The following is a 15602-nucleotide window of genomic DNA, read 5'->3' on the forward strand; positions in this document are numbered from 1 at the left end:
CCTCACTGACTAAATTCCCTTCAGTTAATAGAGGCAAAATTTCAGCATATGTTTATAACACATTTCTTCACAGTACCCTCAAAAATTTCCAACTTTTCCCACCTGTCTCTTGAGCTTACCATAATTCATTACCATTTATTTCCTTCGTGACACACCTTATAAACTTTTGCAGCCACATTCAGAAGTCTTCAAAAGACTTTTAATATTTTTAGCTGGCTTCCTAGGAAAGCAAGGCTTATGTAGTTATGCTGCCTGTTCCTCTGTTTGCTCATCCCATTGTCTTTGATCCTGCTTTTCAATTTCATCCAAATCTGGTGGAAAATAGGGGTTGCAGAGACATTGCATCCATTCAGGTGGAGTAGAAACACACAGTTCAGTGCCTAAGAGTGAATGGTTTCTGTTCATGTAGCTTGAGAACCTTGGTCTGAAACATGGCACTGTGTGCTCTGTATTGTATTCAGAGCAGTTTAATGGGGTGGGACAGAGTGGGACTTTGGGAGCATTACCTGGGCACAGGATGTTTGGGGAACGTGGGAGTGCAGCCAGTCACTGCATTTTGATTCCATGATCTAGATTCCACAATTTCATGGCCTCCAGAACAATTTGCTGTTGCTGTAAGGGTGGCAGCTTGCTTGGACAGGTTCATGGCCTGCAAACAAGGATCATGATGGCAGGTGTGTTAGGGCTGACTGTGCACTCCCACATGGGAACAAATGTCCTCATGGAGCCTGAGGCGCTGAGGACTGCCACACAGTGAGGGCTGAGGGATGTCTCTGAAGGACGAGCACTCGTCCTGCTGCCTTCAGGTGGACCCCAGGGCGGGTCGGACCCGTCCCCGCCGGGCGCTCCCTCAGCCCCGAGGGAGCGCCCTCAGCTGAGGGTCCGCACCTTCTCCCGGGTTACCAGCGACGGGGTGAGAGGACACAGCCTCAGGCTGCGCCCGGCGACGTTAAGGCTGGATCTAAGGAGGAATTTCTTCACAGAAAGTGTGATTAAACATTAGAACGGACTATCCGGGAAGGCGCTGGAGTCACCGTCCCTGGGGGTATCAAAGAAAAGACTGGACGTGACACTCCAGTGCCGCAGTCTAACTGACAGGGTGGTGCCCGATGATGGGCTGGAACGCGGTGACTCCAGATGTCTTTCTCCACCGAATTCATTCAGTGATTCCTTGGGCTCGCGCTGCCCTCGCTGCGAGCGGCGCGGCAGCGCTTGGCCCGGCCAGGCCGCCGTCGGGGGCGGGCCTAGGCCTCAGCCATGGCGGCGCCCGTCGTGCCGGAGAGCGACAGGTACCGGCGCTCCGGCCGCGCCGCTCCCACCGGGTCGCGCTGCCCCGCCGAGCCGGGCCGGCCGGCCGGGGCGGAGCGGAGCAGTCCCGCCACGGTGCCGGGGCGCAGCGGGGCGGGGCCCCTCTGACCGTCCTCCTTCTTTTCTCCCAGCATACGCAGGGCCGTGTCGCTGCTCAACGCCGTGGACCCGGGCCGGTTTCCGCGGCTCCTCTCCCGCCTTCTCCAGAAGCTGCACTTGAAGGTTGGCGGGGCATGGGGGGATCCGGCTGGGGGTCGTGTCGCGCTGGGCTGGGTGGGGCTCGGCGGGAGCGGGGGCTTGGCGGTGCTGGGAGGGCGCGGGGCCGGGCCCGGCCGGAGCTTGGGCAGTGCGGCTGAGGGACCTGAACATCCCCCTCTCTTCCCACTCCCCCCGCCCCTTCTCAAAGATTTTAGATATTAATTTTATTCATCACTAATTCTTCAGAACTGTTTCGGGGTGATGAATAAGAGCCGGTAGCGAATGGTGTGAGAGAGTGAATGGCATGATAAGGAGTGATGCTTGTTATAGCCCGCTGCCTCCAGGTGCTGGTGCCTGCCCGGGGACGAGCGAGTTGCTTGGCCTGTTGCACAAACTCCTTTGCCCCAGTGAATGTTGTCCTCAAGAACAGGATTTACTATCCGGTTTGCAAAAAGGCAGTGATCACACACTCGAGCGAGATGTTGGTTATTTATTTCAGAAAGTGCAGGCCTGATTTTCAATGGTATTCCCCGAGTCAAGCACCCCAACCATCAAAACTTTTTCCCATTTACGTATTTTAGCAAAGGCTCTAGTGTTCATTGGTAACAAGTTATATAGTTTTAATTAGATAATATTCTGTTTTCTACTGGTTAATGATTCTCTCACTTCCCATGCTAATTAGTCTGCATGCTCAGTCTTTCTCTTCTTTTGAGCCAGTGGGTTTCTTGGGCTGGTGTTCTGTGAGCTGATGGTTGCAGATTCCCCTGCAGGAATTACCTTTTACCCAGTCAGAGCTTATTTCAGCACAGTTGCTGAGTTGGCTTTATCGGTTTCTCCCTTATCTTGGGAGTTCTGCTAAATGTCCTTGATGCCCATAAATTCTGCATTCTTTGTGTTTGCCATCAGTGGTACATCCTTCTTCCCAAGTTTTGTTAACCTCCCTTAGGTCTGAGGTCACTGACTCATCTCAAGCCCTAAACCTTAACAAGGCAATTCTTCCAACAATTAATTTGTCTTTCTTAAACTGCACATCACTTAGAGCTTGTTAGCTGCTCTCTGTTGCATGCATTAAATCACCTTTCCTGTTAATTAGGCTTGAAAGGATGCAAGCATCAAACATCAAAGAACATATTTTCTTAAGAAAATGTTATATGTTCCACATTTTACAGTGCAGAGGAAATGCTAAACAGGTGTTTTAATTTTTTTTTTTTGCATTTGTGCATGTCCATCAACTAAATAGGCTCACAGAATTGCGGATAAAAATTAAATCCAGAGCTTTTAGTCTTTTAGTGAATATTTCTGTTGTCTTTTCAGAAGATGTTTTTGGTTGCAGAAAGAAAAAAAAACAAAAAAGAAGTAAATCAGGAGTCAGTTTCATTTTACAGTGCTCAAATGTCAAATGCAGGCTAACTTTAAACTTTGTACAAAGTAAAATTTTTGTAAAATTGTAAAATGTAAATATTGCAGGGGTCACTGTAAAATGAATCTTACACCAGAAATAATTTTGTTAGTTTCATTGTCTTACGCTGGCAGATTTTGTTTATTCCATTATTTTGTATTTAGAAAAAGTATAAAAAGAAACACAGAATTTGTTTTCTCTATGCATATACATATAGACTAAATGGTAAAATGTAACAGGAACAGCATGAAAAAATGAAAACGTATTAAAGATTGTAAGTGTGGAGCTGTAAAGACTCAATTGATTCAACTGCTTTTTTTTTCTATTAACATCACTAGCTTGGATGCTGCTGTTATTGCAGAGAGTTTTCTCAGTTGTTTTGTATAGATATTAACGGTTTGGTAACTGGAATGTATCACCAACTTTTTGTTTGTTTGGTTTGTTCTTTTTTGTTACACCTTAGCATTTTAATAGCTCTTCACAGTTTTAATTGGTATTTACAGGAGTGAAAGTGGTTGTTGTAATTCAGCCTACTCAATCTCATGAATAGTTTACTTTCTAAAGCACCTAACTAACTAGTTAAATTGCTGGAAGCTTGAAATGAACTTCATTGTCTTAACAATGCAGACACTGGGAGCTCTGTGTTTCCTTTTAACAACTAATGATTCAAATAATGTTTCCATTCTGATACTCTTGTTACAGTCGTTGTGATCATTGAAAGTTTTGTGTAATTGCCTCATTTTTTAATTTGGACAGCTAAATTGTATTGCTTGTCTGGTTTTGCAGTCTTGGATTACTAAGTGGTCTAAATGTGGTGTTTGTTAGTAATTGGGTTTTAAAAGAAGACAATATCTGCATTTTAAATTACTTCTTAATTTGCTGTAGTATAATATGTACAACTGCAGTAATTTTAAAGGTACAGCACATTCTCAATTGTCTTCAGTAACACAGCTGGCTACAGATTCAAATTTGACTTTCAAAATAAATATGTGTTAGGCCTTTATTTCCTTTGAAATAGCATGGGTGTTTTTTAGAAGGGTATCCAGAATGGAAGGAACATACATAATTAACTTAAATACAGTTTTATGTTCTGTTTTCTGGAGTGTGATTTAAGTAATGCACTTTGTACTTGCCTTATTTTTATTTATAAAAGGTTGTTGAAGATGATGTGATAATTGAAAGAGGAATATTTCTGTAGTGTCTATGACATACAAAGAGAAAGCTTTTTCTTCTGATGTATGTAATTCTGTGGTGCTGTGTTGGCTTTTAATTTTGATTTTCAGTGAGGGGAATTGCATTTGCTTTGTAATTTCTGTTTAGAAAAAAGTGGATAGCCACTGCATTTATAATGATGAGGAGAAAGGTCTTTATTTTAATAGGTATGTTCATTGTTAAATTAAATGTCAGGACTAAATATTTTTGTGCTTCAGGCTGAAAGTACCTTCAGTGAAGAGGAGGAAGAAAAACTTCAAGTAGCTTTTTCATTGGAAAAACAGGATCTTCATCTGGTTCTTGAAACTGTGTCATTCATTTTGGAGCAGGTATTTTGTTTTCACCATTAGGCACTGATAAATGTTTGTATTTGTTTTTAAATCTAGCTATAGATTTCAAAAATATGACAGTGAAGTTAAGGAATTAGTGGAAATATATCTGTAATATATTTTGTATGTTTTGGGGTTATGATTTAAGTGCTTTTTGTTTTGTGCCCTTCTGATTTGGATGGTACTAGTCCCCTTTGTGCAGTGCTTTTTCAGCTAATGTAAATATTAACAGTAGAAGTGAGGTCTGCATGACTCCAGGAGATCTCTTGATAATCATGAGATACAGTGTACTCTCTTATTCATTGTATCAAGCCAGCCATGCATTTTTAAAGTTCTTGTGAGGAAAATCCTAGATAAAATTACTGAACACAAGTTACTTTAAGAGTCAGTTGTGGAAAGTTTTCATGCACAGAAGCAGTCTGTACTGAGGTGAACAGGCACAACTAATGTAGCTCGAGTATTTGGAGGAGTGCATGAGAGAATGGTGCAGTCACCTTGTAAACAGAAAAGGTTTTCTGATTCCATGGTCTACCTCTGCTAAAGCTGAGAAGCTGTTGTATTACCCTGTGAATATGGTAACTGTTTTAAAAATTGTTAAGCACATGATGTTATCCATCCATTTCATGCAAGTATGAAGAGTGGAATCTTGTGCAGAGGGCATACATAGTTATGGTCTTTTGGTGGATTTAAATCTGGTCCTTTCTTACATATGTCAGTTTATGATCAGTTCACTTAATTAACACATTCCACTGCATTAGGAATAAAACAGTCTTCCTCGTAGCTCCCATCCACCAAAAAATCAAAATGAAATCTGAGGTCACCTCCAGACTGGAATTTTTAACTTTCGTCTTAGCAAAACAGCAGAATTACCTGTTTACTGCCTTGTCCAGATTTCCTCAGTCTGCTTAATTTATATTATAATTATGGAAGATGAACAGAAAAAGCAGTTAATTATTTTCTTTCTTCTTCTGCATTAAAAAAAGGAAGAATATTAGCTCTGTGAAAAAAAAAAAGAGTCCCAGGTGGACTACATGTTTTATGAGAGCTCTGTTTTCCTGCTAAATAACTGTGCTTCTTGGAGCAGCTGCTTGTTCTGTCAGATAATAATTGTTTTAACACCCCTTTGGTCAGTGGAGGCATTATAGATAAAAAGACTCCCATACAGTCTTTGCCACATATGTTCTTTCTTTTTTTAACTGGACCTGGAGGTGACACTACTTTAACATTGCTTTGAAAGTGAAGAGCCATACAGAATGTCTTCCACGAAAAATTTGATGCTAGTAGGGGGGTAATATCTAACTCACTCAGTTTAGGCAAACTGTTCTTGGTTTTTCAGAATATTACCCTGTAGTTAAGGTTTGCTTGAATAGTGTGAATTTGGAAAAGTTCTTCTTCCTTGATGGTCACAATTGGCTTCAAAGCCCATCTTTTTTTCATTGTTTGCTGCTTTGCCATTATGTAGAGTGGTAACCTGTACATCTACTGACCTGGGTTGTGTCTACATTTTTTTGGTAGTTTGTCTATCTTGAGAGGAGTAATTTGTAACACTGTATTTTGAGATAGTTGGCAGTTTTCCATGTACCAAGAGGGTTAAGATGAACAGGATGCATATAGTTCCCCTAGTGAAGGTCCTAGGAACATCTTGTGTGAACACAGTGGCCATTTGTGCTCAGACATATCTGCTATGACTTGTAGAACAGCACTTAGCAATAGCAGTTATTTTTCCTTTAACAGGCAGTCTATCACAATTTGAAGCCGGCTTCGTTGCAACAGCAGCTACAGAGCATTCACCTGGATCAAGACAAAGCTGAAGCATTTGCTAGTGCATGGGCAGCTGCAGGTCAAGATACGATTGAAAAGTTCCGGCAGAGGGTTTTGACCCCTCAGAAGGTAATGTGTGTAGTTTTTCTTCTGAGAGAATAGAGTTGTATTAGTTCCGTTTAAAGCAAGGAGTTTAAGGTGCAAAGTTTGTGACAAACCAGGTCACTTACAGGTCCTAGATAAATTTGATTGAGACAGTTGAATTCTGTTGTCTTAACGTGATGTTAAATGTTAGCTGAGCTCCTGTAACTGCTGGAACTGTCTTGCACTATTAATACATTACCTGCATACTGTTTGTGAACAGGCTTTGCAACATGGCCCGGGGACAATGTGTTCATGAGCATTTGTGGTGATTGAGCTCATCAAGTTGGTCATTCTCTGCACTTGTATCTGAGCTCCTGCCATCTTTAATTTTGTAAGCTGGTTTTGTAAGCATGGTCAGTTTTCCGAGATACTTACTACAGTTTTGTGGTGTTTTTCTGTGATGGTACATAATTTTTTTTCCTGTATGCCTATTGACACTTAAAACTTGCTGCATGCTTTGGAAGTCTCATTGTATCTTTAGACATAGACATCTATGTCTATGACAAGGTGTAATAACATAATTTTGTTGATTCATAATAACACTTCAAATAGTAAGGAATTATATATAGAATGCACCAGTGTCAGCCAGGATCACATTTTTCAAAACAATTGTGAAACATGATTAAATTAATCTTACTTTATTTTTATCATTGCTGGGATAAGATTGTTTGTTAATTAATGCTTTGGTGAGTAAGATAAACATAGAAAATAAATTGTCTATATTAAGTATACATGATGCACGGAGAGAACTAGAACAACATAATTTGTACCAGCCTGCTTACTTCTAAATAAATCTAGAATTTCACTTATGTGTAAAATTCACATTTTGAGAAGATGAGGTATATCTATGGAACAGACTAAAGATATTTTTAATTGCATCACAATTGATTTTTTTCCAAAGTATTTAAACTTGATCCTTTGTAAAACTGGGTAATTTTGGGCACAAAACTTATAGGATTCTGATATGCAAAATTGTAATAACTTATTAATTTAACAGGGTAAATGACTGATAGTATAATTGTGCAAAAAAAAATCAGCAAGATATTTTGGTTTTCTGTTTTTTTTTTTAAATAATGTTACTAATGCCAATTGTACAAGTCCCAAAGTTTAAATGGTTAGTGGTACAGTAAGTATAGAGACAGGTATGACTGTCCATTGAAGGAGGTAAGTAATTTGAAAACCAAGTGAAATAATGAAAGGTAACCTTTCCAACATACAGAGAGTAATGTGCAAAATGGAAGGCAGTTCTGAAGACAGCCTACAAAACAGATGTCTTTAAAAATTTTCTTCAGGCAGACTATGAATTAGTGCATCTTCTACTGCTGGCTCCTCAGCATATGAGAAACTAATAAAAACACCTTTTATCCTCTTCCATTTCCAGCTTGTATCATACATACCAGTGGTTCTTCTGTGACCTGGTTTGGGAATGACATTGCTCTTTTACTTATCTCAACTTTTGTGAGCCCTGCAACGTAAAATGTTTCTAGTGCATGTTACGGTTTTGGAGGTTCTTTCTAGCTTCAGCACCATCTGCTAATGCAGTGATGTTTTCCTCCTATATTACATCCCATATAAAGAAGTTTTAAACTGTCATTTTTAATTGAGCTTGCTGGAAAGCAACTGCAAAAATACTGTAGTGCCATTTATTGTTTTCTAGTGGAAAAGCAGGTTTAAATACAGGTGTATGCCCCTACATATACTTAAACCATCATTTTCCCTCCTGCTTTTTTGCCCAGATAACAGGTTGAGTATCAGTTTAAGCTGGAACTTGAATTTGCTTTCTCAGTTTGTTTTGAAAGTCTCTGAGGTATTAGTCCTTTAGACTTGACGTTCGTGAGATTTTTCCTGTAAGATTAAGTTCACAAAACTAATTGCTGAATAAATAACTTATTCTGCTAGCAAGAAGTAAAATGTTTGTAAAATTGCATTGGCATGGAAGAACAACTTGCCTTGTCCTTATAATCTTCTGAATCTCTGTGATATGTTACAAATGCAGTAGGTGACCACATTGTTTCCTTCAATATTATGTAGCATATCTCATGTATTTTCTGTATTGCCTTTCTGTACCTTGGAAAACAGTGGGCAAAATATTATCTTACTTGTGGCACATTGCTGAACTAGCCAATTTTCTGTAAATGTTCATCATAATCTCTTCAGTTGGAGTTAAAAAATAGTTATAATCCTGAAAAATATTTACAAAAGGGTGATGGCTTTTTAGATTAGATATACAATTCAGGTATTTATATTGATTGAGATTATATTAACTTATTTGTAAAAAGAGATTTGTATTGAATTACTAATACCTTCTTCAACACGTTAGTATGGGTATAACATATTAACTAATTAGTATGCCCTCTATATCAGCATTTGTTTACATGGCCATATATAAATTCCCAGTTTACATTGTTCACTTCTCTTCCAAAAGCAATATTCTGTGCAGAAAATATGGCATTTATATTATCACAAGTTTCAGCAACATAATCACAGGATAGTTGAAGCTGGGAGGAGCCTTTGGAGTGAATTTGTTTCACCCCCTCTGCTCAAGCAGAGGTACCTTGAACTACCTTTAAACTCAGTAGCTCAGGACCATGTCTAGACAGCACCTGAGCATCTGTGAGGATGCAGATTCCACAACTTTCCTGGGCACCCTTTGTCAGTTCTTGGCCACCCTTGAAGTGCCTAAATGTTTTCCTGTGTTCAGAGAGAGTCTCCCATGTTTTAGTTTCAGCTTGTTGCCACTTGTCTTGTTACTGGGCATCACTGTAAAGAGCCTGGCTCAGTCTTAATAGCTTTCCTTTACATAAGGAGTTAAAAAGCTCTCTTGTGACTTCTTCTCACATGTGACGTGCTCTTATCCCTTCATCATCTTGGGGCCTTTGCTGTCCTCTTTCCAGTATCTACATGACTTGCATACTGTGAAGCCCAGCACAGATTATGCTACTCCAAGTGAGGTGTCACCGTTGTTGTTGAGTGCAGGGCAAGGGTCATTTTCCCTAGCCTGTAGGCAATACTCCTCCTAGAGCAGTCCAGGATGGATCATGATCGACATGGTGTCCACCGGGAACTTCAGGTTCTTTTTCAAAAGGCTTTTTTCCAGCTGGACAGCATCCAGTTTATACTGGTGCTTGTCCTCTCCAGTGCAGAACATTTAATTTCGTCATGCTGAATTTAATGAGATTCCTGTCACACCAGCATGACCAAGTCCCTCCAGATGGTAACACAACACTTTGGTGTACTAACCACTCCTCTCAGCTCTTAGACCTCACCTGGAGTATTGCATGAAGGGCTGGCTGAGGGACTCTCAGCATGAGACAGACTCACATCTGTTCAAATGGGTCCACAGAAGGCCATTGAAGGGATACAAGGGCAGGAACACCTTTGCTGTGAAGACAGAGTGAGAGAGTAGGGGTTGTTAAGCATGCAGAAGAGAAGGCTCCAAAGAAGCATTATTATTGCCATTCAGTACTTAAGGGGGGGGGGTCTTACAAGAAAGATGGAGAGTTTTTACCAGAGCATGTACTGGCAGAGCAAAGGGCAACGATTTTAAATGGAAGGATTATGGATTTAGACTAGATTTAAGGAAGAAATTCTTGATGAAGGTGGTGAGACACTGGAGCAGATTTCCCAGAGAGGTTGTGGGTGCCCTGTCACTGGAAGTGTTCCAAGGATTGGATGGGGCATTGATCAAGATGATCTAGTGATCAACATGTTCCTAGCCCATGCTGGGGAAGTTGGACTAGATTTTCAGAGGTCCCTTCCAATCCAAACTGTTCTACGAGTCTATGAATGCTGGTTGTTGATTGGTTTTTCTTTCTCTTTCATGTTCTTTTACAAATACATGCAGGCTTTTTGGTTATCACTGTGTTTTTGGTAGGGTCTGTTGCTGACCTATTGAGGTGGTGTGTGGCACTACATATGAATTCAAAATTTAGTTCATATGTGATTCTTTGGTACTTTCACTTACCATGTGCTTCCTGCACATTAGTAACTCTGAATTTTCTTTAAAGCGGCTTTAGTGGATGTGTAAAGGGATTGCTTGTGAGGATCCAAATGCAGAATAAGGTTATGATTAACATTACTGAGGTCTCACTAGTTCTATTCCAACACATACACAGTGTCCCTGCACGCATGCACAAGACAGAGTTTATGATGTAACTAAGAAAGAGCTATTTGGAATTTTATATTGTGTTTTATTAAAATGTGTGTGGCAAAATAATTCTAAGTCTTCCCTGATGCATGGTACTTAGAGGTTGTTTCAAAAGTATTGAAATGCTGACAGTACAGTATTTTCTGTCATGTGCACAAGATGCGTTGGGCAGTAATTTTCCATTGCTCTTTCAAAACAATAAAAAATGGCAGACAGTTGGTTTTTTTTTTATTGGGGTTATGGTTTCTTACACATTAAGAAAACATTGGAACCTGTGGGATTGATTAGCTTATGGTCAAAACCAGTGGGTAACTGAGTGTCCAATTTTTGTTATTTCATAATAAAACTAAAAAAATTGACTTGTGCCATTTTTGAGAGTAGGCCAGTGCATCTTTTGGCTTGCAGAAGTGTTCAGGTTTGGATTCAAGACCACTAGTTATTATGAGAAATAATTTCTTACAGATAATTTGTCCGTATTGACTTGTTATTTCTCTTAAACTTGATTTTTTTCTTGCCTGCAAAGCACAGGTTGTTAAAAAGCAATATTCTGAGTTCTGGATCTGTCAGTTCTGTGCAAGAGGTGTAGGTGGTAATGTAATGTGCTGGTTGATTCTTCATTAGAATGACAAATCAAATTGTGTTTGTTAGAGCAGCAAAACAAGTATTTCCTAGAGTACTGATTAGGTGAAGTTTCCTGTGGCATATTGAATACTGTTTCTAATTGCTTGAGAAAAACTATTCTTTTTAGAGCATAAGTTTTTGAATTTTTTTGTGCAGACTGCTTAGTAGATAGGGATGTTACTGACTTGAGATTAATAAAAACTGTGCAGTTGAAACAAAGCTATACTGTTTAATAGTATTTCTTCATCTTTTCATTTTCCTTTGCTGAATTGTTGGCAGTTGTCAGCTGTGCAGTTATTAATTATATATATTCTGCTGTTGCATTAATTGATTTTTTTTGTCTTTACTCATGTGACAGTGCCTTTATTATATTATTTCTGCTGATGATAATGCAATCCTAGTAAATTAAAAATGATAGTATTTTTATAATTTTTTCCTTTGAACATATTCTTAATCTGGCCTTTAGAATGATAGGCCAGTGATAGTAGTTTGATATCAATCTGATCCAGTTGTTTTAGTCTTTTCTTGGTAATGTATAAGTTTAGAAATGAGGGCACACTGGTCAGATTAAAGGTATTTTTTTCCTCCCTGCAAAGAAGAGCTATATTTTTCATAGGGTTCATTCTGAATTCTTACGGCAGTTTTATTTCAGTTTTGTTGTTTTTCTTCACTTCTCCTCCCCCTAATATTATGTTCTCTCTATGTGTTTTGGTATTCTGCGCAAATCTGTTTTAAAGGCAGATCAAGCTAAGTGCTTCATAGCTTTCTAGTTTTGGAAAACTATTCACGGTATCCTTAAAATGTATATAATGCAAGAAAAAGAAAAAGGTCCTATGTTGCCAAGCAAGAGGAGTTTTTCATAGCTTTCAGACAGCATTGCTTAATATAATGATGCGTGGGAATGCAGCTAGTGAAGTTATGTACCTAAAATTCTTGACAGAGCTGTCAGTTCTGTATCTTCAGTGCCTACTTGAAGCCATATGGGAAAAGCTCTGAAAGTGATTTTCTCAGAAACTGGCCTTCTTGCTAATGGGTGTATATGTAATGTTAATATGCTAAATTCCCTCTGCTAATGCTGGCGCATCTACAGAAATATGCTGAAACACATGCATCCTGTGGTTATGCAAAAAAAAAAAAAAAACAAAAAAAACCAGAGAATTGGTGTGCTCTGTGTGTATGTCATGACAGAATTTTTTTTTCTGATGTCAGAAGAGCACAAAATAAGGAGAAAAGTTACTCAAACTGTAAGAAATAATTTTGTAGTTTCCTGTTAGTATCTGATCAACTAATTGTTCTTAGAGTGACAAGCTGAGTTCACAAAACCAGTTTTGTGCCTGTGGGCATTGTCACAGTGGATTGTGAACCAGCTTGCCTTATGTGATGCCAATACACTCACAGAGACAAAAAGACTGCAAATGATGAAATAAAAAATAAAAACTCAGTTTTATACCTAATGAGATTATTTTAATCACCCACTACAGCGTATCTGAGTCTTATTCTTTCACTCACTCAGCTTTGTTAGTGGAATTTTAATGGTTTACAGTTTTTAGATACTGCTTCTTAAAGGATATTTTAATGAGTTGATTCCTATTCTTGCCCTCTTCCGTCTTCTACCAAGAAAATATAAGTTATAAAGGCTGGAAGAAGGTACATTTTGAGAATGTTTGGAAATATCTGTAAGTTTTGTTCTGTTCCTACATGCAAAATAGCATTTTTAAAAGGTTATAAAAATGAATACTGTCTTTGTCTTGTGTAACTTCCTGTGTAGTACAAACCATAATTTTTCCTCAGTATATAGAAGAGCTTTCGGAACAGGGTCTGGTTGTGATTTCAAGGCTTGAAATGACAGGTAACTTCTGCGTTGTTTTTTTTTTTTATGGTTACTAAAAATGTTTCCCTTATATCCAGTTGAAAACTGTCCAACTTAATCTTTCCTCCATTGAATCTTGTTATATTTTCTGCTGGATAAAAACACCAGTCAGCCATGACTTAATAAAAGTGCCCATAGATTTGCCATAGATAGAGCACAATAGCACATTTACCTTTTGCACAAAGTGAACCCGCAGATGCTATGGTCTTTGAAACTGGAATGCTGTTTCTAATGTTTGTCATAGAGTCTCTTTCTGTTTGCTTTCAGGCTAGCTGTTTATCAGTAAAAATCAGTTAAAGATGAAAACTTGCAGTAACTTGAATTAGGGGAAAGTCTTTTGAAGTAGTTGCAACTTAGCACTAGTTTTATTCTACCAATTTCATGTCATATTCTTTCTTTTGTATCCTTCCTTTTGAAGCATACTGGTTGTTATTTGAGTGTGTCTTTTTCCTGATTTTCAGGGTTAAAGAGGTGAGGGGGTTTGATTTGAATATTTGAACAAAGAAATCTGAAAATACCACTTTTCTTGGTATACATGCTAAGTAAAATTTGCTGAAGAGGAAAATGTTTTTATCCTTGAAGATAAAAATGGAAAATCAGAAGAAATTAACCTCCAGCTAGTTTTAGATTAAGAATCTAGTTAAATATTCACTAGTAAAGTAGATTTAGGTGCATAATTTGTGCATATTTTCCTTTTAGAGTTAGATTCTAGTCTCATCTATTTTTAATATGCTTTAATATCTTCTCTGATAGGTAAGCCTCTTTGTTTTGCTCCTGTTACTTTTTCTAACATTAATTGCCAGTGAAAATAACAGTTTACAGAGTTAGAAAAAGTGCTGCTCTTAATTTTAATTTTTTTGCTGCCTTTTTAAGTTACTGAAGTTATTTGGGAAAGTTATGCTAAGGAGTCCAAGAGTTACGCATCAAGCGTGATGCGTTTGTTCACATTAGTGAAGATTCTTCACATTCAGTGTCTCTATCTCGCTTAGTTTAATCACTTGACAGAATCTTTGACCTAACCTGTTTTTAGTCTCTTGGTCATAGCAGTGCCTTATTTTGAGGCTAAGATACTTTTCTTCGCATACCCCCCCTGCCCCCACCTGGGAATTGTGCTCCATTTGATCAATATTTTACATTATTCTGTAAATTCACTGTCTGTCTGCCTAGCCCAATCCAACTCTTTCCTTGCCTTTATACTACAGCCACTTTTATTTCTAGTTATTCTTGTCTACCGGTGAAAAATATAGTTCCTCCTTTCTTTTCTTTTTTGTTTGTCTATTTGCTTATGGCCTCACAGTATCTACAAGATTAAGGCAGATTCTGGTTTGACATTGCATTGTAGCATTGTGTCTAGATAGATAGGATCCATCCAGTGATTCTTTCTTTCTTTTGCTTTCATGACTGAGAAGCATTTCAAAAATATTGCTAAAGTTTCAAAGTCCAGTCTTAAAAATTTAGTGGGAGTCATTGTAGTTAATTATGCCACTTCTACTTAACTTGGCTGTGCGTATGTGTTATGACTGACTGTAACTACAGACTTGTAGTTCATAAAAATCTTCAACCTATTGTACTGAATCTGTTATGTCGGTGAGTGGTTGTACCTACAGTTTTGTTGATGGTTACATACCAGTTTTATGAGGACTGCTCCAAGTCTTGTGTTTAATTTGAAGATTTGCATAGTACTGTCAGCTGAAGATGCTAGTCACTCATTTTGTAATTCATATATACAGGTAAAATATGAATGTTATAAATTTTAAACCTGCTGTTAAAGAGTACTTTGCACTGAAACTGCAAAATGCCTCAGTAACCCATTTATGAAATGGGGGTACTGATTTGCATTGAAGTTGAATATGTTTTTCCAGTAGAGGGACAAATTTTTAACTACTGTATACTTTATTTTCTATTTTCTATTAAAAAATTGGAAAGTTTTTCCATTGCTATTAAAAGTGTGATAAAAGACTGCAGTCAGAAATTTTATGCAGCTGTATGAAAATCCAGCTGTTTCACTGCAGTATTGCTCACCTATGGAGTGAGACCTACTGAAAAGGAGCTGCAGCATCCGGAACTTCCTTCAAAGATATTCATGTCACCTAAATTCAACCGAAGTCAAGTAGCAACAATGGAGAATAGAAATCAGTGTGCTTGTGCAGTCTTCTCCCACACTAACAATGCTTAAGTTTTCCATCAGGAGAAGCTTGGTGTTTGATCTGGGGCTTATTTTACAGGAAACACTCTTTTCCTGATTACAGATTATTTCTGTGTTGAAGACCCTACCTGTGGTGCTTGGCAAATTTTGCCTGTCAATCATTGCCTTCTCTTAAAAATTTGCCCCTTTTTTCTCTTTTAATATTTATCTGTTGTATTGAGTACACTTTTGGCTACATCCTGCTGCTCTCTCCTCTGCAGTAGTACTCTTTTCTTGAGATGGAGAGAGTTTTTGAAGGTGTTCATAGTCAGGCATGTTTTGTCACCCTTAAATGGTTCCTAAATTATTTTCATCACCACAGCAGGCAAAATTGATATTGTCATGTCTAATTTTGATTTTTGATTCTGGAATGCTGAGTTTGCTGATAATAAGTGTAACTGGGACTTCCAGCTGTAAATTTTAGAGAA

The 15602-nt window shown here is 38.4% G+C and overlaps 1 protein-coding gene across 1 annotated transcript in view; it reads left to right on the forward strand.

Annotated features, from left to right (window-relative positions):
• The first annotated feature begins 1257 nt into the window (after window positions 1-1257).
• Window positions 1258-15602, forward strand: part of COMMD10 (COMM domain containing 10) — a 99923-nt gene continuing 85578 nt past the window's right edge. Inside the window, exons 1-4 of the mRNA XM_062513361.1 lie at window positions 1258-1289; window positions 1440-1530; window positions 4336-4446; window positions 6181-6336. Of these exons, the coding sequence (XP_062369345.1) occupies window positions 1258-1289; window positions 1440-1530; window positions 4336-4446; window positions 6181-6336 (390 nt within the window). The remainder of the gene's footprint in view (window positions 1290-1439; window positions 1531-4335; window positions 4447-6180; window positions 6337-15602) is intronic.

The sequence above is a fragment of the Cinclus cinclus genome, chromosome Z (assembly GCF_963662255.1).
Source record: "Cinclus cinclus chromosome Z, bCinCin1.1, whole genome shotgun sequence".
Lineage (NCBI taxonomy): Eukaryota > Metazoa > Chordata > Aves > Passeriformes > Cinclidae > Cinclus > Cinclus cinclus.